The 25,101-nt window shown below is 35.0% G+C and overlaps 1 protein-coding gene across 1 annotated transcript in view; it reads right to left on the minus strand.

Annotated features, from left to right (window-relative positions):
• Nucleotides 1–25,101, minus strand: part of Root (ciliary rootlet coiled-coil, rootletin) — a 39,154-nt gene that overhangs the window by 6,339 nt on the left and 7,714 nt on the right. Inside the window, exons 2-22 of the mRNA XM_088185962.1 lie at nt 6,738–6,866; nt 6,242–6,675; nt 6,014–6,179; nt 5,757–5,954; nt 5,553–5,687; nt 4,885–5,439; nt 4,666–4,817; nt 4,464–4,609; nt 4,272–4,402; nt 4,050–4,217; nt 3,790–3,984; nt 3,540–3,729; nt 3,120–3,482; nt 2,863–3,046; nt 2,627–2,802; nt 2,203–2,569; nt 1,976–2,141; nt 1,803–1,916; nt 1,346–1,553; nt 809–924; nt 124–300 (exon numbers count right to left, since the gene is read on the minus strand). Of these exons, the coding sequence (XP_088042088.1) occupies nt 124–300; nt 809–924; nt 1,346–1,553; nt 1,803–1,916; nt 1,976–2,141; nt 2,203–2,569; nt 2,627–2,802; nt 2,863–3,046; nt 3,120–3,482; nt 3,540–3,729; nt 3,790–3,984; nt 4,050–4,217; nt 4,272–4,402; nt 4,464–4,609; nt 4,666–4,817; nt 4,885–5,439; nt 5,553–5,687; nt 5,757–5,954; nt 6,014–6,179; nt 6,242–6,675; nt 6,738–6,866 (4,470 nt within the window). The remainder of the gene's footprint in view (nt 1–123; nt 301–808; nt 925–1,345; nt 1,554–1,802; nt 1,917–1,975; nt 2,142–2,202; nt 2,570–2,626; nt 2,803–2,862; nt 3,047–3,119; nt 3,483–3,539; nt 3,730–3,789; nt 3,985–4,049; nt 4,218–4,271; nt 4,403–4,463; nt 4,610–4,665; nt 4,818–4,884; nt 5,440–5,552; nt 5,688–5,756; nt 5,955–6,013; nt 6,180–6,241; nt 6,676–6,737; nt 6,867–25,101) is intronic.

Raw genomic sequence — 25,101 nt, forward strand, 5'->3', positions numbered from 1 at the left:
CACATGTTTATATGTATGTTTTGAATATATTTGCTTAGGGTATGATCAATTAGCTATTTTAGCTAAATAAATTTAAAAAAAATATATTATATTTGCTCTTTGTAATAATCTTAAATCATTTACTTGTGCTTGTAGCTGTGCTTGCTTTTGAGCCAAAGTTGTTTGAAGTTGAGCTTTCTTCTCTTCCAGAGATCTCACGTTGTTCGTTGTGACTGACAGATCGCTTTCTCCTCTGCTCTTTTGGTCATTACTGTCTTTCAATTGTTTGCGTAGATTGCAAATTTGTGATTTTAAATCGTCCTGAAATTAAGAATATAATATATTTTTTAAAGATTTATCACATGACTTCATAAGATTGTTGATTAAAATGTGAAAATCATCTTGGAAATAATGTATATAATGAATTGACACATTAAAGCAATTACAATCTGTATTTTGTAATAAACATAATCAATTATGTAATTATAAATCCTATTTGGGAAATAGATGAAAACTAAGGCAATAACTACAGTCAATAGGTAGTATTTAAAATTTAGGGATGTAACCCAAATATTGTCATCTCTTTATGAAAAAAAGCATTTCACTGACTGATTTCTGAATTGAGTATAACATAACATTAAATTAATTTAAATTAAAAGCTTGCAGGTAAATGTATGTTTATTTAAAAATATATATGGATAAATTAGTTTGATTAAATACATTTTTTAGTATGATAGTAGTTAAAGTTTGTCTAAAGAGCTGCGTAGCTGCAGCAGTTCCAAATAACATACTTGTAATCTTAAAGATTAATCTTAAAAAATAATCTCACCCTCTCTCTTTCGATTGCTCCGACTTGCTGCATAAGATTTCTGATGCCCTTTCTCACAACGTCGGGATCCACGTCCAAGACCACCTCCACAGACCTATCTCTCTCATGCTCTTGACCTGCAAAAGCACTCTTCGTTGAAGAAACATGATTCGACTCTCCTACTAACGTCAACCTCCGGTGAACTCAAGCAGCAGTGATATTTATATACACAATTCACACACACACACATTGAAAACTGTACAAAATATTTGATACAAATGTCGGTTGTATTATCTGTTTTCGCGTATTCGGAGCGAGTATAGGTTTCTTCTCAAGTAACGGTGATACGAGGGTTTGTGCGAGACAATATTGCGCGAAGGCCAGTCTCGAGTCAATATTGCCCTGTTTCTATTAAGCGTTTCGATTGTGGTGAGTGCCCGTATATTCCTGATTTGTCGGTTTAGCTTGGAATGCTGTGCGGCTTCGGCTGTGCAATAATGTATGTGTGAAGATATTTATATTTGAGTGCGTTCTAAGATAGAGTGATTGAAAAGTTACCTCTGTGTGGGCTCCATCTTCTGGTCGGACTGGTCAATCTGGCTCCAGGTGCCATGGATCCAGATGCGTCCAACGGAATACCGGCTATGCGACGGAGAGCTGTTCCGACGGCACCGAGCTTCTGTTCCACTCCTCGTCTGCTCGCTTCGGCCGTTGCTGTTTGTGCTTCTAAGGCTCGTACTCTTCCTTCGGCTCCGCCGAGACGTGCCTGATTCAACCATTTAGATTAATTATAAAGTAAATTACAAAATTTTTAATACTGTCGTTAACGCTGATGGGTTTGAGCTCTACCCTAATATTCACACATACAATTCAGCAAGCACCCCATCCATTTTGTGAGAATTCATTAAATAAGTTCTGAATCTTAGTGGAATTGTGTTCATGTTTATGTTTTTGTACACACAATTCTGAGTATACTTTGTAAACTTGTACCCACGATCAATAATTAAAATATTACCTTCAACTCCTGAATTTGCTGCGTGGCATCAGCCAGACAGACTTCTAGATTGTGTTTTAGGTCTTCGAGACGGCGTTCTTTTCCTCTCGAGTCTTCTAGACGTAGCAAGAGTTCCTAAAAATAATTTATTATCAGCAAAATAAAACTCATAAAAGTTGAATGTAATGTAATACCTGTTCTCTAGTGTGACATCTTTCTTCCAACTCGGCTCCTCTAGCTCTCAATCTACCAATTTCTTGGCGTGCGGTCACCAAATGGGTTTCTAAATCTGCAGCTTGCCGCTTCATCTGAGCTAATTCTTGTTGAATTCTTTCGCGTTCTTCGCTTTCGTTCTGAAGTCTGCAATACAAAAACAATTTATTATTTTAGCTTTGGTGTTTATATTCATTGAAAATAGTACCTAGCGTGCAACTCTTTCTCTTCGTGCTGTTTGGTAGCGAGTCCTCCTTGTGCTCTCTGTAATTGATCTCTAGTCTGAGCCGCTTGTTTGGCCAAAGCTGCTTTTTGTCTACCAGCTTCTCCAGCTGCTGTCGTCAACCTATTGCGCTCCGTCTCAAGCGCAGTTCTTTGTTCTTCCAAACCAGCTATCTTATGGAACGCTTCTTCCAAAGACCTCGCGTGTTCTCTTCTCTCTTGCTCAGATCTTTTAACTTGATCTCTCAATTCTTTATTAGTACTGTTATACTTATCTCGCTCGATATTGCTGTTCGAAAGTTGTCTTCTAGTATCTACCAGCTCTTTGCGTAGACCTTCGGTTTCGTTCTCGACTGAAAATATAATTCAATAGTTAAATTATACTAAATATAATAGATCAACCGACGTACTTTCTTTGAGCTTCCTCAGAGTCTCGTTCAACTGTGTGTTCAAATTATCGCTTTTATCTTCGGTTAGCTGTAATTGCATCCTAATATCTTGACACTCCTTCATAGTGTTCTCTTTCTCCAAGATCAACTCTTGGATTCTATTTTCAGAGCGCGTCAGCTCTTCTTCGCCTTTGATTCTATATGCATTTATCATTAGTATACATTTAATAACAAATATAATACATTACAATACTTACTTAAATTCTTCAAGCCTGCTCTTCATATTTGTGATCTCATCTTTGAGTTGATTTATAATATTTCTGTCTTGATCGCAACGCACTTGAGCTTCTCTTCTCATTCTTTCCAAGTTATTAACTTCATTATCCAAAGCTCGTTTGGTTTCTTCCAATCTTTCCAATAGCGCTTGTTGATCGTGATGAGCTTAAAAAAACAATTTTTAAAAGTCATATTAACGAATCTAAAAAGAAGAGATGTATTATATTATAATACAAACCGATGAGAAGGACTTGCTGCTTGTCATTCTCAGCTCTGAGTAAAGCTTCTTCGTGTTGTTGACACAGTGTATCGATAGCAGCTTGAAGTTGTTGTTCTCTCTCTTGCAGTTCAGCTATTTCTCCGTCCTTTTCACCTCCGAGGCTTTGTATAGTCTGCTGCATTCGCTTCTCGAGAGACAACTTCACTTGTTCCCTCTCTTCAGTTAACTTCCTAACGTTGTCTACGTTAGTTTTATTGAGATGAGATATAGTCTGTTGATATTCTGTTTCTTTTTTGCTCGCTTGCTGTATGAGCGTATTCTTGGTATCTCTGAACTTCTTATCAGCTGCCTCCAAATCTTTCGTCAATCGACTTACTTGGCCTAAAATTTATTCGATTATTAAATACGTATTTTAATAATTACATTGATAAAATATACCTTTCAGATTTTCTTCGCTCAAAAGAGTCTTTTGTAATTCTTTGTCGAGCTTCTGTCGTTTGCTCTCAACGGCTTCTAGATTGCTAGAAGTGTCGAACAGTATTCCTTCCAATGCTTCTTTTTCGCTTCTCAACGAGGCCAACTGCTCTTGCAGATGTTGCATTTCTTTATCGTTAGTGTCTAGTAGAACCTGTGCAGATTAAAAATAATTATAATAAGAAGCTAAGAAATATTTTTTTTAATGTCATACCTGCTTCTCCTCGCATTCTTTCACTAGTTCTTCCAAAGTTCTGTTCAATCTGTTGTTGGTCTCGTTGGACTGCTCGAGTCTCTGCTGCAGTCTCATTATTTCTTCCCCCAAAGAATCTTTCTTACGCCCGAGAGTGCAGAGTTGAGAACTCAAATCACTACGTTCGCGACAAACCTGTGATAGTTCTATTTCCACCTACAAATTAATAACACCGTTAAGAACCTTCCATGATTGCATACTCTTCTTTATTATTATCTTACTTTTTCTTTTTCACTCTCCAAAAATTTGATTCTTTCGGCGTAAGATTTCTTGTCAGCTTCTAAATCCAATCTCAACTGCTCCGCTGCCAATATTTCCTTTCTCAACGAATTCAAGTCACTTTGAGTATCACTGTTTTGACCTTGAAGTGCTGATTTTTCGCCTTCGATCTAAAAAATACCGTTACAACAACTATTTTTTGAATAATGCAAGCAAATACTAACTTTCTTCAAGTCTTCTTGAAGTTGCTTCTTCTCATGCTCGAGAGTTTGAACGGCATTGTCCATTTTCTCAACAGTGTCTTGTAGATCTGCTCTATCTAGAACGCAGCGCTCTAGATCTAGCTCCAAATCACCTTAATTAAAAAACACATATTGTAGAATTAGACATTCAAAAACATGTTTAATATATCTCACCTCTATTCTTCTCCATCTGAGAAATCAGAGAATCCATCTCCATTTTGTTCTGCTCCAGAAGATCTCGAGATAGATAGCATTTGTTTAATTCTTCGCGAAGATTCAATAGTTCTTCTTTAACGCGACTGCATCGATCTTCTTCAGATCTATACATAAAAGTACTTATTAGATACGAAAAACATACAAATTCAGCAAACCTTACCTCAAGATAGACTCTCTGGTAGTAGCTTCTCGCTGCAATCTATCAATTTCATCTTGTGAGATTCGCTTCTCAGTTTCAAGAGCGTCCATGTGCTTTTGCATCTTTCCGTTAGTTTTTTGTAACTTCTCGTAATCGATGGTTAGGCTTTCGAACTAAATATTTCGTTAAATAGTGATTGAAATATACAAAATTTGCTAAGAACGGTTCTATGAAACTCACCATAGCGTTGACCTCCATCCTGTTCTTTTCCAAAGATCCCTTATCTGACTTCAAAGAATCTAAAGATTTTTGCAAGAGTTCTCTCTCTTGACTAGTCTTATTGTTCTGTCCTTTAGCCAGGTCTAATTGTGCTTGTAGATCTTGCACTTTCCGCTCCAAACTTGAAATGCTGATATCTGCTGCGTCACACTGCTTCCTGGAAGCTACCAATTGCTCTCTATTTCCTTGCAACTTCACTTGCAACTCGTGTATGTAAGTTTGATGGCGTCTCAGAGCTGCTTGGACGGCTGAAACTGTACTTTCAGCCAAAGCAGTACCGGTGATTCCTCCGCGATCTGCAGATCTGTGTGAAGATGGCGGCGGAGGAGGCGAAGGTGGAGACGTGTGTGATAAATGTAGATGAGGTGCTGGAGATGGTACCGAAACAGTTGCTCTTTCGCTGTCTCGCAAGACAGCTCGAGCGACCCCTGCCAGAGCTCCTCTCAGAGCTCCTGCTTCTGTTCTTAGAGCTCCCAATTCAGCGAGACCAGATTCGGCTCTAGAGCTACGTTCTTCCTGCATTAAACACAAATAAAAATACACATTTATAATCCAAACTAGCAGTTTCAAATCAGTTTTTTAATTTTATATAACTCTAACGATGTTTAAATTTAAAAAAATATTATTACCAGACTCCTCAATTCTCCTACGAGCTGCTGTATCTTGAGATCTCTCTGCTGTATTTCATTCTGATCTGCATCTCGTCGACGTTCAAATTCAGCAATCTTGACGCGAAGATCTGCTAACTCTCTATCGACGATTGCCTGAAAAATATAGGATTTGTAATCTGTTGTCTTTTAAAAAGGTCTTGAAAAGTCAAGAAAAGTAGTTACATTGCTAGACGCTGACATGGAGATGGCGTTGGACATCGAAGTCAAATCTCTGCAGGTAGATTCCATATCGTTTTTGATCTTAGACAGGTCTCTATCTGTGGCGGACTGCATCTCAGTAAAGAGCCGCTTTACTGAGACCACATCTCGCCACAGAGCCAATAGACGGTTGTGTTCTGTGGTGTAGTAATCGTTGAACGCCTAGCACAAATCAAATCATAAAATACTCGGTCTTTCGCGCAATAATTAAATATAAATACCTGTTCTTCGTCTTTCCATTCGTCTTCTTTGATGATCATCTCTTCTCTGAGAGTCTCCCAGTCGTTGGTCAACTTTTGAAGATCGTTGGTGAGAGCTTCGTTTAACTGATGGGATTCTTCCAGCTGTTCTCTGAGAGAACCGTTCACCTGCATGTATTTCTCGCACCTGTAACAAATAATATTATATAATATAAATGGTATAATATGTTAAATAAAGAATTACATTACTTCTTCCGTTCTTCGTCCAATCTTCTCAAAGCAGTTTCTAGATCGTGGATGCGCTCTTCTCTGGCTTCTCTCAAATGCTGTTGCGCCTGCTCCAAAGCCGTAGATGTCATCGACGAAGAAGTGGGAGTGGGATGCATCCCAGAAGGCGGCGGAAGAGCGATGGGTGCCGAACTTGACGCCGTAGGTGCTGGATTTTGATGTCCGCGATGGGTGTCACCCTCCAGCATGTGGTTTTCAAGATCTACGCATCTCTGTTTGTACTGCAAGACTTTGGCCTGTAGTCTTGCCACCAGAGCGGCTTGGTCGTGGTGAGCTCTGCGATAAGCGTCCAAGCGGCGACGATAGCCAGCTTCTCTGCTGAATCCGGAGGAGCCCAATCCTCCAGGAGAATCTGGAGGACTGTCCTCCGATCTGTTCGAGTCCATCTTGGGTGTCTATGGATGAAATATGGTGTATTAGTACTTATTATAAAAAGCGAAGTTCGAGGGTGTTTTACCGTCAGAGCTGCTCTGGCAGTCTCCGGGCGCACTTTGGTCAGAACAGAAGTGGTTGGCCTCCTTCTCTCGGATGGTATTCCCCTGGCACTCCTCGGAGTCAGTTGGGAGGCCTCTCTAACCGCTGGTATCTGTGAAAGAACAAGCATATGGCTTTAATGCTAAATTGTAAAACACTTTGGAATCGTTCTGATTACATAATGATGATTTGCGATTTTGAGATAATTGTATATTCTAGGTCGGAATAGCGTAGAATATAAGGTCTAGACTAGTAACTCAGAGCCTGTGGGTTCGAGTCACAGCAGCAGTATTATAAAAAATGCGCTATTACCAATTAAAGTGATGTCATTTGGAGGGGGTTGCATATGCCCCTCTTGAATTTGGCCAGAAAAATGCATGGCATTTAATTAAGTAGTATCTTATTGAAATTCAAATATTAAAAAACTGAAATGACGTACCTAAAATGCTCGGGTTAATCTTTAAAAATTTTTTTTAAAAAAGCAGTCACGAATCTATAATTTGACTAATAGACGCTAGTGAAATTATATGCTGCTCTAAAATGTCTATGAATATCAATTTGACGGTTTCGAAACGTTCATTTGTTGTTCAAACCCAAACCTTACCCACAGAAAGTTTTAAAACTAATCTTAGTTTTAGAACTTGTACTGCGGCAAGTCCAAAATATGCAAAAGAAGAAGTAAAGTCAGACTTCGCGTCTCGCATATTGCTCCATAAATACTCTGCACTTTTAAAATAATATAATAGCTACCCTTACCGATATTATAACGGACTTCTGATATTAAAGTGTGGGGCCTGTTTATATATAGATTTTGTTGTGGCCAAAACTTGGCGGCACTTGGGTAACCCTGGCGTGACGGTTCATCTCGAGTGACAACCCTCGGTGCGTTTGCGAGCGTCGCGGGCTCGTGCCCCACATTTGTATATTCACCATGTAAACAACTTCAAATAATACAATAAAATATTACTGCAGCGGATAAATCTGTGTCTAATCGCCACCCGTCACAATCCCATCGCCAAAAAGGTATTAGTCAAAGTGTATTTAAACCGAATTTTGGTCAATATGAAGGTGTAAAAACAACTATCACTTCTCAGAAGGAAAAAAATCACGTCAAAACAATAAAATTACATAATTTATAAAAACTCTCAAAAAACTGATTTCATGGAAATCGCAGTTTATGAGTATTATATCTCAACTTTAAACACTTTGTTGGTAGTTAGATCTCAACAACAAAGGCATAATAGTACAAAAGGAGTGTGTGAAAGTCCTTTGACTAAATTGGGCGAAATAAACCCGTCCACCATTCGTCAAACCTGCTAGATATAATAATATAAAAGGTATATGTCGCAACTTTTTATTTTGAGCGGCATCCAGGACATAATTATTTTGATTGCATCTTACGAAAGTAGTAATTTTCATCTTTCAACTAAATACTATAAGACTCCGCTCATTACCGGCTCATTACTAGGTTCGTACCTTAAATGTGACCCTCTTCTTTGCCAGTTGCATGTCGATTGCGATAAAGCCAGAAGCGCCACGTGCTCTATTATGATTCGGATATGGCTCCGAACCATGAGAAACGGCAATGGCTCATTTTTCGTGATCAGATACCATAAATTCCGCTCGCGGCGGGCATTTTGAGCCGCGCACCGACCGCTACTGAAAGTTCATCAGGCAGGTATGGCAAATTGCGGCCATAATGAAGCCAACTCGCTTCGCCTGTTGCGAAACGCCTCTTCCGGAATGCGGGAAACTTTGCCACATTATGGATCATCCAGCCGAGTTCTTGGCTTCGGATGCACGCGTCGCGCGCTTTACAAATTTTACTGTCAAAATACGGCCGTATACTTTCGTAGGCAGTTGTGCAACTTTTGGTATCGCCCGAATCCGGAATGATTGCGTGCGAATGTGTTATGGCAACTTAGCAACGTGTGAAAACGTTATCTGTCCTTATCTACGCTGTGATTAGTTGCAATACTTGACGTGGGAATCGTAGAAATTTGTCGACTATTTACATATCAAATAAAATATTATTTTAGGTATGTTCCAATCTCCTCTTGCCACTATTTGACACGGGCAGAAGAACTAGAAATAGAAAAAAAAATCCTAGAGCAACAAGTAAACATGTTTTCACAATCGTACATACATTTCCAACACTTGGGTTACGAAGCATTTAATCAAAACTGAACATTATATCAACATTATAACAGAAAATATGATTTTAAGGTTTAACATTTTGGTTTTGAGGCCGGAAGGGTGTGATTTTGCAGTCAAAATAGACCCAAGAAAAGTTGATAATAGTATTTTATCATGTAGTATATAGAGAAATATAGATTCCGCTATCAGACGGTGGATTTGAAATGGCAGGTCTTGGAAGTAGGATAATCTTCGCTGGAGTGTTGAGTTGTATTATTGTCGGCTTTGATGTCCCTGCGCAGCTGGGCTTTCGTGATTGCAGTCTCTTACCGCGTCTTTGCTTCTGTGACCAACTGTCACATATTTGGTAACGCTGCTGGATGATCCACTGATGTATCATGTCCATGCAGTATCCTGGCTCGCGTCTCTCCTCTGTGATAATGTATCATATATTTTAACGTTAGTTTGAGATAGCTCTGCCAAATCGAGTATAAGAATATTTGCGAGCTAATTGCACCGCTTATCAACAGGGACGTCATTTTAGATTTGGATAATAAATATGGTTAAAAAGACAATCTTTTTGAAATAAAATAAAAGCGCATAAAGGATCATGAATTTTGGAACGGCACTAGTCACTCAAGTATACAAATTGTTTTATTCTAAGATTTTTTCAGAATTTCATTTCAGATACTATATATTTTTAAAACTTATTTTAACGTTCGAATTCTGCGAATTCGGTCGTAGTAAACACGCCAATAAAAAAAATTGTGTTTAGAAATATTGAAAATGTCAATGTTATCACGCTGATCATCAAAATTATCAATTTTTATAGATTTGGAGGGCTAAATCATCATGGTAAATTTAAAGAATTTTTAATATATATGCAAAGGGAATATGATGATGTTATTTAAAAAATGTTGCTTACCACAGGTCTAGCGCACATCCTTTCCAAACAAAGAGTAGTTTTCCAAACGAATAATTTAAATTTCCAATCAACTCAAGTTATCCACTTATTCGCGCTCACGCAAATATTAATTTGCATCAATTCCTACACAATATTCTTTGCGTATAACCCAAATCCATCCCTCAGCTATCTCATTCGACAACGTTCAGAAATCATCCTCAACATGAAAATAATAAGAAAAGTAGTAGTCGTGCTTAGTAGAACGTTCTTCGAAAAGTTTAAAAGATGTAGATATGCCGGAGATAAATCTAGAGGGCCTCGCCTTAAATAAAAGCCATTCGCACGCGAAACTCTAGAGCTACGAGCATAAACAATCGCGAAGTTTAACGAGCCGTCCGCCATTTTCAAAGTTTGGCCATTAGCTATTCCCTCAGTCGCATTACGAGCACGTTATGCTTTGCGACCGAGTCTTTAATTGATCCGAAAAACTACTCATTTTTCCTTTCTTTTTGCAAACGGATCAGATAACGTGACTTGCACAAATTCGCAATTTTTTTTACCATTTCGGTCGTAAATCAAAAATTACACTAAATTATCATAATTCTTTGGTTTTCCTGTCTCTTTTGATGGCGAGCGTGCAGCTTTTCATTTTTTTCATACACGAACGACAAAAATAACTGCAGATTGACTTTTTAAACGATGCCCGTAAATGCGAGTGTTATGACGTTCGGATTTAGATAATGTAATATTTATGTCAGTAGATTGTCATAAAATATTCATTTTCTTGTTTGAAACAAACTTTATTCTTAAAATGGAAATGGAAATGAATATGAACCTTTAACTTTTTGATAATAAATAACTATAATATACAGTAATGTAAAAACTATATAATTTAACATATAAAGTCACAATTAATATGGAGAAGATTCGCGCGCGTGATTCGTTTGCAGGTTACATGCAAAACATTGTATGTACATAGTAATTAATTGGTATTTTAAAATGTATTCTTAATCCCATATTATTCAGTATCGACATTCCATTGACTGTAATTTATATTGATTTAATATAGGAATGATAGATAAGCGCTTAATTGCGACCTATTCTGAACACAGATAAATATATTTTTACCGGTAAAATATATTCGGATATAATTTCACTAAAATGACATATTTTAAAAATATTTTAGGCATAGATTTGAGAATGTTTTTTTTAAAGTTTCTTTGAGGGATTACCTAAGGCTTAGGATCTGGACGTCATTTCAACTTTTTCCAGGGAGGAGGGGAAAAGTTGGGGGGGGGGGGACAAAAGTTGGCAAAACTTTCATTAGGTTAATTTTGGAATTTTTGTTCAAATTTATCTCAAAAAGGTCATTTCAAAAATTTTGTTCGAAGCCATTTTCGATTTTTAGTGTGGAGAAGAAAACAAAGAAGGACAAAAGAAGAACAAAAGGAGGACGTCTAGTCATCTTATAAACGAAGAAAAATTTAACGTTACAAAGATAATTGAACTTTAATCGATTTGCACACTTTCTTGCATTTGTAAAAAGGTAATAATAAATAATTAAATTAAAGTGTTGCGGATCATACATAACCCAGTAGAAAGTGACAATAGAACAAATGTGATTTACAAACACCCACATGGAAGAAATCATATGAAACGACACATATGTATTATAAGCTGTAATAATAGTTTATAATTAATAAAATATGTCAGTGAATTACATAGTTTGATTTCAGTCTAGTGTCCAGCTATTTACTAAATATTAAATTATTGTGTTTAACCAGTTCTAACGCATTGGGATAAAATTTGCCATGTTACAATGAAAGATTTATAATACATAAATTAAATTTTAGTATATGTAATGCTATATGTTAGTATTAAAAAAGTATTAAAAGCGAAGACTAGTTTCACTGAACAAAATCTAACTTTTTTTCGACACGCGAAAATTCAATTGAATAGGAAAAGATATAAAGCAAGAACGGTATATGTATTTTATATAAAACAATTAAATTTTGGTGGTTATTCTCATTGAATTAATTCAAGTATTAAAATCCCAATGCTTAAAATTACTAAGTCAGGTTATAAAATTATAAAAAAATAATAAGAAAAAATCATATAATTATAAGCTATGAAAAAAAAAATAATTTGCAACAATATATAAATTTCGGTGTTTGTTAACAGAAGTCGTATCAATGATGCTATTTAGTAACAAGATCATTTTTGTTTCGATATTTTCAACCCTAAATCAACAAGTGCAGTAAAGATAAAATATTCTCAGTTAAGCTATATTATGCTTTACAAGTTTCAACTCGGTCATAATGCGACAATAGCAGTTAAAAACATATGTAATGCAATGGTTGCCATTAAATTTAGAAATGTGGTTCGATAAATTTCGATCCGGAAATTTTGACATCAAATATCTATTTAAGGGCGTGTTGTTAGTGAGGATATTAGGGCGGCCAGCAAATCAGGTTCGAGATTAACGATACAGATGCTAGCACACAAGCTCAACGTGCCGCCTACATCAGTTCACAGTAATTTAAAAAATTAGGAAAGATGTATGAGAATAAGAAGATGACACATACTGACATATATCCAGACACATACTGTACTTAGATAATCTGTTTGAAAGGGACTCAGACCGCAAAACTACCTTCCCTTATATATCAAAGAAGGGTAATATTACACCATGACAACGCTCGCCTTCATTTATCCAAAAAGGCGATAGAAAAAATCAATGGATTTTATTGCGAACTGCTTTCACACCCACCGTATTCTTCAGACATTACTCCAAACGACTATAATCTATTTATATCCCTGTAACAGTTTTTAGGTTGAAAAAATATTTTACAAAAACAGATATAAAAAACGGCAATAAAAAAATTATTGCTCCCAAAAATACATTATTTTTCGAATCAAATATAAAAAATTGATGAACATGTGAAGAATAATTGTAAAATATATAATTTAGTAAAAGTATTACACGTTTTAATTTGTAAATCATTTAACCCGAACTTGCTTATAGAACAACCTGATCTATAATTTCTCACTTTAAAACGACAATAAAACATATTTGTGATGAAAAAAACAAGAATTTAATTAAAAGCGTTGACTTCCAAAAAACATAAGCGTTAATTACCGCACTGTTTCACGCAACGAATACTATTGTAGGTATTAAGAAGTGACCACATTGGTTTCGCGTATACAGCATCACCCGGAAGAAGCACTTTGCTTCATTTTTTGAGGTTATGTTATTTTTATTAGTTGTTTTGAGACGCAAAGATTTTATTAATAATTATTATCCTCACCAAATAATAGCGAGAGGACAGGACTTCACACAAATCGATGGATATTGTCAGTGCTAATTATGTTGTATATATGTTTATATATAAAAAAGGCTACGCTTGAGCTCGTTATGTTGTATAAAAATAAAGTCTTGACATTATATTAAATTGAGACACGCTGATCTAGTTACCCTATAGTTTTAGAGAGACGTGTAAATGAGTCATATTAATCGATTTTATTCAGTACAAAAGCTAATTGATAATAAAATATAATTTTTATGCTTAAAAATGTTTTAATGCAAACCTAATTAACAATATCTATATTTTCCAATACCTATATGCATGTGTGAATTTTTCTACACACTGAATCATTTAAAAATCATTTTAATAATATGTTTAAAATAAGATAATACCATAAAAACATACAAAATATAGAGAGGTATTCGATTCGTTGAAATTTTGACACCATTCAATTTTAGTGTAAAATAATATAAAACATAATAAGATTTGAAAGCTTTTACCAATGTTCGTATGTCCACAAATTTGAAAATACAGCACAGAAAAATATTAAAAATAAATAAATGAATGTTGACACCTATCGGTCGCTCCAAAAATAATATAAAAATGATTTGAAGCGAATCGATATTCGATCCTATTTCGAGGTTCGGCTCCACACTACTACTCAAAAAGATGTCTCTATTGTTACCTGAAATGCCCATTGCAGATTCGATCTAGAGAAGAACTGAAGAAGTCGTCTACTTTAGGCCGACACGGTGACCGGCGTCGGCCGCGTGACAGGCCTTTCTGCCCCTATGTGTGTTAATCAGTCGAGCGTGCCGCGTCTCCATGGTTACCCCTTGCTCAAATATAGTACAACCATACTTATCGCACGTCATTCGCACTCGAAACCCATTCGAAGATGCGTGAGCGTCAGCCATTCTTCAATCTTGGCCAAACTTTTCACCTTTATGGCGTCGAAACGTATCGATTCGTTACGTGACATATGTATATAAACATGTAAATTGCATTTGAATTTGCATTGAGGTTAGAGCGGCGTTGAAAAAAGGGTGCCAACTTGACGACAAAAGGGAAATAAATAAAAAATAAGTAGTTCATAAAAATTAAATATATATCAAACAAATTGTGAATTATTTATTTATATGAATTAAATTAAAACCACCGTGACCTAACAGGTTATCCCAATGCGTCACGATGGGCAAAAAATTGTAATTATAAATTCCTTTTGACCCTTCCCCACAGCTACGCTATATACACTTCACATATTATAAAAAAATATGCAAACATCAATTTTGATAAAATATAATATGTTAATGATTATCGAGCATTTTATTATTTTAGCACGTGCTCAACTCGAACAAACAGTGTAACTTCGACTAGTGAACACTCTCTGGAAGTTGGCCAAGGTTGGCCAAGGACGGAGAATATGATGGGTTACTTCGGTCGAGTTCGGTTCTGCCTGCTCTAAAATCTCTCGGAAGTTGTCCGAGGTTACCGAGAACGGGAGGTAAAATGGGGGTAATTCAGTCGACTTGGCCAGCTTCGAGCGCTTCCGAACATTGTCGGCAAACGGACCGAAGTCAAAGAAACCGAAGTCGGAGCTGCTCTTTCGAGCGCGAGCGGTGAGATACTTCCCCTTTCGCTCTCTCGCGTGTTAAATGACGAGAGTGAGAGAGATAATGATATGGTTTTTCGCAAACTGAGATAGAACAAGTAACTCGGTTCAATTTCAGTATGCGCGTAGGCGTTTTATGGTCAACACGCATGACGAGCGCTGCATCGTGGTCACGTGGTCAAGTTATAATACCACATGCTTATCGGGGACTTCAACAGACTCATACTGACATCTTTGAATATTTTATGGCACCAAAAGGGATTAATTATATTTTTGATAGTATATTCTTCTAACAGATATCGTTATTATACATTTTTTTATATAAAATTAAATAATTAAAAAATAATTAGTGGTACTTGATTTTGTTAAAAAAATCGTTTCGAATATTCTTATGTATTTTCCTAGATCGGTTTATATAAATGTCACACCATAACGAATTATTATTCAGAATCAGTAATTTTATTAATATGACAATTTAAAAATTGCGATTATTTGCCACATTTTTCGATCGCGCGTAAATATGTCAGCTGTATATGACAGCAGCCACCGTGCGGACGTCACTCACGGCCGCCGTGAACTTCGTTGAAGTTGAACTTCGGTTCGGACAACTTCCAGAGAGTGTATTGCAAGCATAAGAAACTGACCAAATTTTCAAGCCGGCTAAAAATATTTTTATCTATAGGAGCGGAATTTTATGACCAGCTGGGTCATAAAATAAGTATTTGGTAAACTGTTGTTTATTGTTTTAATTTATTTTACTTAGCTCTTAGCTATTCGTATTCGTACTATATGTATTTTTTAGCGCATTCGGTCCTTTCATCGCGAAAATACCGCCCCCATGCAAGTGCTGCCCGGGGCGTTAAAGTTAAAGTCGTGTTGCTCTTCTAAATCAAACATGGTCCCCAATTTTTATTTTAAAATATGGCTAAAACTTTTAAAGGCTTATTGATCTTGTAAAATATCATCGTTATTTTTTATGTAAAATAATTGTAAAAAAGTCACTTTGGTGATATAAGTGCTCTCTGCAGCATCTGTATTATTTGAAATGATTAACGATGACTTTACCAAATCTAGGGGAAATTTTTGTCCTTTGCAATAATGATGACTAAATATCTTGATACCTTGTTTGAAACATACTCAGTAAAACTCTTGTTACGACCAAGACGCTTGGTTCAAATCAAGCGCGCGTTTAGCACTTGTTTTTATACCGTTGACAGTCATGATGAAATAAATTATTTTAACAGTCATCCAAGTGTTTTGTTGGTTCTTCGAAGCCTCGTTTTAACGGTCCTCGCACGAGGTTTAGAGCCCATACGCACTGTCGGCTAGCCGCCCGGCGACTGTACTTTATATGGTTTTAAATGGGTGCATACGCACTCAGGTGATGCACAGGCGACTTGCCTGTCGCGGCAACCTATAAAAGCATGGGTTTAGATGAGTGCATTCACACGAGGAGCGACTTTCGAGGCGACTTATATATCATTCACAAAAAATGGCTTCGACGCAGAAACGCTCATCGTAGAAATTGAATCCCGAATCGTTTACAATAATTTTATATGAATATTGATAACGAAAAAAAAATATTGTGAAATAATATGTATAATTATATTATATTATTTCTTGCTTCTCGAATTAAATTAATTTTATTAACATAATACAGATACATTTATAATTGCATTTGAGAAACAAAAAGCGTTTCATACGGGGAAATTCAATATTATATTGAAATTAAAATAATATTTTTTCTCTTTAAAATTAATATTGCAATTTCTTCGCGAATGTACTACCCGACCTCGAGTCGCTCGGCTTAGCCGCCTAGTCTAGTTACCTACGTTTTTGAGCCGGCGGCCGCTAGTCGCCGGCGGCTAGCCGACAGTGCGTATGGGCCATCATATGATGGGCTTGGCGTAGAAAGGATTAAACTAGTTTAATTTCACGAACCTTAGCTTTAAATGTATGTATAATGAATTTTATTAATTCTGGTTTTCACGATAATAAAAATTAGATAAACTAACATTAAATATATTTCTCAAATAGTACTGATTTAGCAGGACGTTCATTTTCTGATTTCAATAGGATAAATACATGTTATTTGACTACGAGATATAGCATCAGGCGAGAACAGACAAAGTATATCATCATTTTCATTATTATAGCAATTATACGGACTTATTTTAATTGTTGTAATTAAAAAAATAATTATTATGAAAACGATCTAAGTGTAGACTAATTCCTATATTATCATAAATTACATTTTTTCCTCAACGATCTAATTAATTATATTGGTTATAGCTATGTTTTTCCGCTACACTTATATTAAATTAGAATGGCATTCACGAAAGAGTTGTTATTCGTACAGATTTACGATAACATTTCAGATTAACAAACAATAATACAGAAAATGTATTTTTAGCATTATTTTATCAATAATCTGTTTATTATTTTAACGCAATATGTTAACTCATATGTTATCGACGATCGTAATTTCGCATAATCTACAGATAAAATCGAGACCTGTGTCTAAGAATAATAATGACGCATTGATTGATGGTCTTGAATACGAGTTTTCAGTCAGGAAATTAGTTGTTGTTTTGTTATTATTAATGCAAATTTCTCACATTCGCGTACGTGACTCTGGACTCGTTTATGGGTCACTTTGCTTAAAAAAACATTTTAGTGGATCGAACCGTATCAAGCTCTTCAAAAGATGTTTTTATTTATTTGTTGTTGTAGATAGAAATTATATTTCAATATTAAGCTTACTATTTTTTTATCAAAACGAAACAAGGTCTTTATCCTGGAATGTGATTTAAAATGATATTTCTAATATTAATAGAGAACTTAAAATAAAGAAGAATAATAAGCAATTTCATAACAAAGATTTTAAGTTACATTGAAACGTATCTTGAATTATCACAAAGTCATGGACTTAACTTAAGAGACTAGATAAAGAATATAAATAGTCGCATTGATATGTTTCAATCGGTTTCATCAATTAAACCACTTCACAATTGGAGGGATTAAGTCATGCTATTTAATTAGAAAAAGGTCAATTTGGCACGTGTTTCAACAATGGGTTTCTTCGTTAAAATGGACCACCACCGTAGGTAATCATTTTACAGTTAAAGTTGCAAAGTACGCATGATAAATTAGTCGTATTGCGCCCCCCCCCCCCCAAATGCCGTTCTATTGTTAAGTTTTGTGTCATACGAGCATTCTAATATACGGTCTTAGCAATGGCCATATAGAAATCTACGAGAACAAAAGTTTGACATTCGAAACCCATAAATTATCATCATTTATCAAAAATATTTATAGGGCAAGTTATTCTTTCTTAAATTTAAAAATCTAAAATTTTATAATATTTTTAAATTAAAATTAATAAATATTACTTAGTTTTCTGAGAAACTGATGGTCAATTTATTGACCACTGACCATTTAGGACATATTATTATTTCTAATAAAATAACTAAAAAATGTGATTAAATACTTTTATACACAAACAGGCACGTTATTTAAGCATTTTCCATGAGAGGGGGGGGGGGTCAAAAATTGACCAGTTAATTTATGTTTCATTGAGATTTATAATATTTCATTAAATGATATGCATATTTCTGGCTAAATTCAATGGAGAAGGGGGGGTAAATCCCCATAAATTTATTCATTTATTTAGCTAATTGATTCAACAATAAACATATTTAATTAAAACAGAATATAAAAAAGTCAAACTTTGCTTATACGTCGCATCCAAAAAACACGCCAAAAGTCTTCTCCAACATTCACTGCACTTTATTATATATTTATTTTTTTTAAATAAAGAAATCGTCGAGCGTGACAAAATGCGTCAAACACAAACTACGCGTTCAATATGGCTAGCAGTGCTACCAACATTAAGATGTGAATGTCTGTGGGTTACGATTCTCATCAACGGAGAAGATTCGTGTCGACGTTGTTACCTTTTGTTCGAGGAAAATATTACGACCGGAAAATGTTACGGCTTATTCCATCGAAGCATAGGCCTATTCCCGTGTACCCCCTCGGGCATATTAAAATCTGAATTACGAACCCCACGGCGATAATCTAGCATGCGATTCGAAGGGTGGCACAGCATGGCACAATCGATACCTTCGACCCGCCCATCGCGAACCGTTCCCATCGAGAGCATAGTGGAAATCTCCAAAGTAGAAGAGTCCACGCGCGACCTTAACCCAATTGTTTCCGAGCACGTGGCGGTGCAGCGATAAAGATGTCGTCTAGACGAGATAATCGACGAGTTGCCACGATGCGAGCGAATGGCGGAGAGTGCAGTGTCTGGGAAGTCCAAAGTAGGTGATGCAACAAGCGCAGGGAAGTGGTCGTCATTGGGAAAATCGAGACCGTCATTTTTGCTCTAGATTCAGACTGATCTGCATTTACAATTGACAGCTAGAATGCTTCTTCTGCAAGAGCATCTGGTGTCATATGCTATAACCTGGATTCCACTTCAGTGGTATCTTAAGCAATTTTCTGTTGAGTCTTCAAGCTCTAAAAATATCGATAGTGCTTCTCAATAAAATATATTTTGTGTCTCAACATGGTCCGAAGATCCTTAAAATTTGATTTTCATCCAAAGGCTGCTGTCAGACTAATTAAATATTTTATATTCGATCCAAACACAAATGATGTTTTTATTGAATTACTTAAATCAGTCAACAGAACACCTATATGTATTACAGATGCCCTGCTCGTGATATTGCGATATAAAATTGATCATGAGAGGTACATGTGTTTTATTAAATTCTATAAAATAGCTACTATGGTGAACGATCACGCCGACCACTGCTGTATAGGGGTACGTGACGAAGAACACGAGTGATAGCGGAAAAGTCAAAGAAATATCAGACACGTCTACCAGACGTGCGATTGTGTGTCATGGTCCTCCTAAAAGTCTGGGGAACTTTGAAATGTTTTTTTGCGGTTAGATAAGGACGCGTCCTAGTCTAGGATTTAATTATTTATCTGACTCTTTCACATGATAAAAAACACGTACTTAAAACATTTTATTAATTAAGAATATTAAAATTAAATGGAAATATAATGTACTTAAATTAAATGTATACTTATAGGTAACTTTGGCCCATTTATCTTAAAATTATATTGAAATAGAAAACAGCGTCCTTATATTATGGGTATTTATTTTAGTTTTTTAAGATAAAGTTTGCTTGTAATTATTTAATTTATATGCAAGAATTAAAATTATCACGACGTTAAGCTGGACCAAATGATGTGAAGAGAGAAGCGGTGGCTTTTGCGATCTTGCGATCAGCATCCTTTGGGTCGAATTTCATACGAACTTGGCGAGTTCAAGTTGAAGTTATCCGCGTACTCGTATTTATACGTTATTTTTCACCCCTTTTTGGTCAGTTTTTCCAGGGAAGGGGGGGGGGAAGATGACCGGTCAGTAGTCGTTTTTTTAGATTTTTAATTTCATTAATTTTCATAGTATTTCATTAAATGCAATGACTTTTTCTGGCCAAATTAAAGAGGGTTATGACGTAAAATAAGTGAGAATCGAATAGAGCACGTCTGAACCAAATTTTGCCCAATAGGAGAGCGCCAAAAGAAAATTATCCCTTCTCAGAAGTCAAAAATTCACGTCAAAAACAATAAAAACAGTGAAAACGCTTGGTTATCTAGAGTACATAGTAAGACTTTTTATAACAATATTATGATTACATTAAATGCCGCATGAAGCACATCTAAACCGAATTTTGACCAATAGGAGAGCGCAAAAAACAATTATCACCTCTCAGAAGTCAAAAATTCACGTCAAAAGCAATAAAATCGTGTCGGCGCTGTCGCAGTGAGAACTGCGCCTATTGATCAAAATTTGGTTTAAATATACTTTGATCAATACTTTTTATCAGAAGTCCGTAATAATATCGGTAAGAAAAGCTATTATATTTCGAAAACAAGTGCAGACTAACTATGGAGCAATAAGTGAGATGCGACGTCTGTCTGTATTTATTCTTCCGTTTATTTTCGAGCTGGTTTGGTTTGCATTTTGTACTTATTTTTGAATATTAATTAGTTTTAGAACTTTCATTAGGTCAAGTTGGGTTTGATTAATTCATGTAGGCTAGGTTTGGGTTTGAACAGAAAATGTTCACACTGCGACGGCACCGACACGATTTCATTGCTTTTGACGTGAATTTTAGACTTTTGAGAAGTAATAATTGTTTGTGCGAATATTTAATTAAATATATCCTTTTAATAATTATTAAAAAAAAATATTTTTATAGAATTGCTTATCTTATAAATAATATTTAAATTATATTAAAACTGGTTTGCTGGTGCAAGAAGATCGTTCTTAAGCGCAAGAATAAAGGACGCGATCGCGACTCTCTCGCAGCCGAAAATCGGATTGTCGACACCGCCTCTTAGCCAGCTAGATCCTTAACTTTACCGCCCCACCCCTATACAATTATATAATACAAATCTGTAACTTAATGCATGTATTTTAATATGGCAAAACTTGACTAATCTGGTATAACTTTGACTTTTACAGATTCTAAGAAACTGAATAAATTTTCGGACCGAACAAAAATATTTTATTTATAGGGCCGGCTATTCGTAGATATGTATTTTTAGCGCATTCAGTTCGAGACTACACATTACACGAACGGTCCTTCCATTGTGAAAACAGCACCTCCAAGCAAGTGCCGCCCGGGGCGGTCCCTAGCTACGCTACTGCTCCTAGTATTTGTAAAAATTGAGTAGACGCTACGCTGAGAATGCCACGAATTGTATACAAACGCTCCTAGAAAAAAGTCGTTAGGATATAAAAATAGATACGACCCATATTCTCTTTTGTAGAGATATCTAAGAAATTTTATATATATTTTCTCCAATAACAAGGAGTACTTCTCTGAGATGCCAGACAAAAAAGCCATATTAGCCATATTCCAAGACACTACGAACTAGCGTATCGTACAGAACGTGAACCGCAAATGAAATATTGAAGTGACAAGCGCTCCGCTCAACGAAGCCGAGCATCCTTATTGCAAACTTTGGCGATGTGCATAGAAAATATATATTATAATGAGCATTTAATATAAGTTGCCGAAAAAAAACAGCTATAAAAATAGCTGTACATCTTAGACAAAATTTAATTATTTTTATATATCTATTATATATCTATCATTACAGTTAAAATTAATAAAAATATATTTACGTGTAATACACATAAATGTAATCATAAAAATAGTTCTTATGATTTAAGGATATCTAAAAATTAGGACTTAATATAAAAAATAATGATAAACCTGAAAATAATCAATAATATTTATTTTCTACAAAACACATATTTTATTATAAATCTAAAAATAGCACAAACACACAATAAGCAGGTGATATGATATATAATTGTATAATATATTAAATCCAGTATTACTAGAAATAACTGATTCAGTAGATATAATCCAGTATAAGATTTTCGAACCCAGAATTTTGTCACACATAAGATAATAACGTTCTAATATTTTTTCGATAAACAAAAGCACTTTAATTAATTAAAAAATAAGAGAGTTTGTTTGCAAATTTTACAGTGATAGTGTGTTTGTATTATCATTTAGCATACTTATGTAAGGTCACTTGATATTGCATCAAATTGTTGATGTCTGGGCAATTTCTTATCATAATAGGAAGCAAAGGTTTATTTTTAAATTTTACCTCTTCTTTCGATATTTAACGATAATAATATATAATTCGTAGTATTTTTAATTTTAGAAAAACACTTGAAATTCCTGATATTTTGCGTTAAAAAAATCTTTTCGTATGAGTCACATTCCTAGCGTGACTCGCATAGTAGTTTTAGTTCCGGTCTAGTGGATATATCGATTACAAAACAATTATCCATCGGAGGGTTAAATAAGCGTGATGCCAAACTTTCTCGTCAGATTTCTATCGTAAGTACTTTGAACCGATTGTTTTTTCTTTACAATTATTTTTAGACCGATAGATCTTGAGCCATGTGTCTGATAGTTGAATTCCCAGACGGATTAGCTTAAATTCTGGCGATAACCAGATTCAACGAAGCGATTAGATCACGAAGAAAATAAGCACGCAGTTGTATTATGATAGAGTTAGCATATTTAACTATATTTTAAATCAAGGCAAACTAAAAGGGCAGACAAAAAGAATAGTCAAGATTGACAGTTGTCGCAAAAGTGTTTGTTCGGATTCTTTGAAAGAAGATAAGAGAAAACTGTGTTGGAATTTTCATTGAATAATTAATTTCGAGTATTATTTCAAAGCAATATATTACGCAAAGCCTAACCAATAATTATAATTTATGATAATCTTTTTTGCCGAAAGTTATGTCCAGCACGTACAGTTAAATGAAGCTCTAATCAACGATCTTAAAAACTTGATTAACGACTGGGAGACTCTCTTACAAGAGATGATCATGAAAAGGCGAATGGAAAGACGGGAAACAGATGTTTATAATTTAACTATTGTATTGTAGTTGTCGGTCTTTCACTGTCATGAGGTACCGCAGCTAGTGAGTGTATGAATACCGGACCCTCAGCTTTTTAGGTTATACATATTTTTTAATATTTATTTGTTAAAATTATATATTTAATTAATTAAAATATAATGGTTGCTCAAGTAATTATTACCTAATTAGAATTTCTCAGCTACTGATTAATTTTTGCACGTGCGCGTTCAATACATAGGCTGTTGATCCAAGCACATGTTTGACAGTTTCCGCGTTACTGTGTGAATTTTGAATGTGAATGACTACTTCACAATTTCTGTGGACAAACTACGTAATATTTTCAAGCCTTTTGAAAATATTACATAATAATAAGACTAAACATTTTATATTATTTAAAAATAGGTTCGCAACATTTATATAATTTAAAAGTTGGTCTTGCAACTAGGCTAAATAATAATAGTAAAAAGCATCTGTTACACATTTTTTTAGAAATACGACACACTAAAATATTTTGTTCCACCTGACCGACACCTTGTATATCTGTTTCAATGAGATTAATTATATGTCATTGATTGTGTTGTAGCGCATTTTCGGTGTATGAATAGCTGTATTTTCTTTAAAAATCAAATTTTTCTAAATATGTCTATATCAAAATATAATAGCTTGCTATGTTATATAAATGACGAGATATACATTAAATTTAAAGGTGTAACCTTAAACTCAAATTACTCATAAATTCAAATTTTAGTCATAAGAACCTTATTTTGGTGCCACTAGTCAATAAGTGAATTTATAACAAAAAAACTTTTTATATTAATTTATACATCATATGTTTTTTTTTCTGTACAACATATTATATTTTAAGATAAATAACCTACAAAAGTTTCGCTGAGTGGCCAAATCCATCATAATTTTTTTTAAAAACAGCAAATTTTTAATCCCTAATATATTAAATACTATTTTTTAAAGTAAAAATAATTATTTGACTACATCTAATTTTATTCTACGATTCGTACTCAGTCGTAAGAAAGAAATAGTATGACTGGAGCAGTCCAACGGGACGGGGGACATAATTTCATCTTTTTTAGGGGGGGGGGGGGGCAAAAGTTGGGCAGTCATTGGTCGTCTTTTTATATTTAAATCTAGTATTTCATTAAATGACATGCATTTTCTGGCCTAATTCAAGGAAGCAAACGCCTCCACCTGTTCAGAATCTACGTCAAAATCAATCGAATCGTGCCGTCGTTGTCGCAGTGGGAACACTCAGTTATATAGCGTTCATATTAAGACTTTTTATAAGAATATAACTAATTTACAATAAGTCAATAATAATCGAAAGAAGCATTAAACCGAATTTTGACCAATAGGAGAGCGCAAAAAACAATTATCCCTTCTCAGAAGTAAAAAATTCACGTCAAAAGCAATAAAATCGTGTCGGCGCCGTCGCAGTGGGAACGCTCGTTACCGAGCGTTCCCACTGCGACAGCGCCGACACGATTTTATTGCTTTTGACGTGAATTTTTGACTTCTGAGAAGTGATAATTGTTTTTGCGTCCTCCTATTGACCAAAATTCGATTTGAATATACTTTGACCAATACTCTCACATCAGAAGGTTGTTGTAATATCAGTAAGAATAGCTATTATATTTTTTAAACAAGTTCTGTACTACTTAATCCACTTATTTTCATCCGAGAGTTAAGTGGCATAGTTTGTATTTTGAACTTGTCCTAATAAGTTCTAAAACCATAATTAGTGGTAATAAGCAATTCATTTTACCGAAAATTAACAATATAAAATCCACTGAAAAAGCTGGTAAAAGTTTATTTTATAAACATTTATAAGTTGCAACATATATAAATAAAAGTGCATGCCGCTACTATGCGGTGAAATTAAAGTCTTTGCTGGCATGT

Source organism: Plectrocnemia conspersa, unplaced genomic scaffold (genome assembly GCF_051122295.1).
Source record: "Plectrocnemia conspersa isolate PC_06_02 unplaced genomic scaffold, ASM5112229v1 ptg000005l, whole genome shotgun sequence".
NCBI lineage: Eukaryota > Metazoa > Arthropoda > Insecta > Trichoptera > Polycentropodidae > Plectrocnemia > Plectrocnemia conspersa.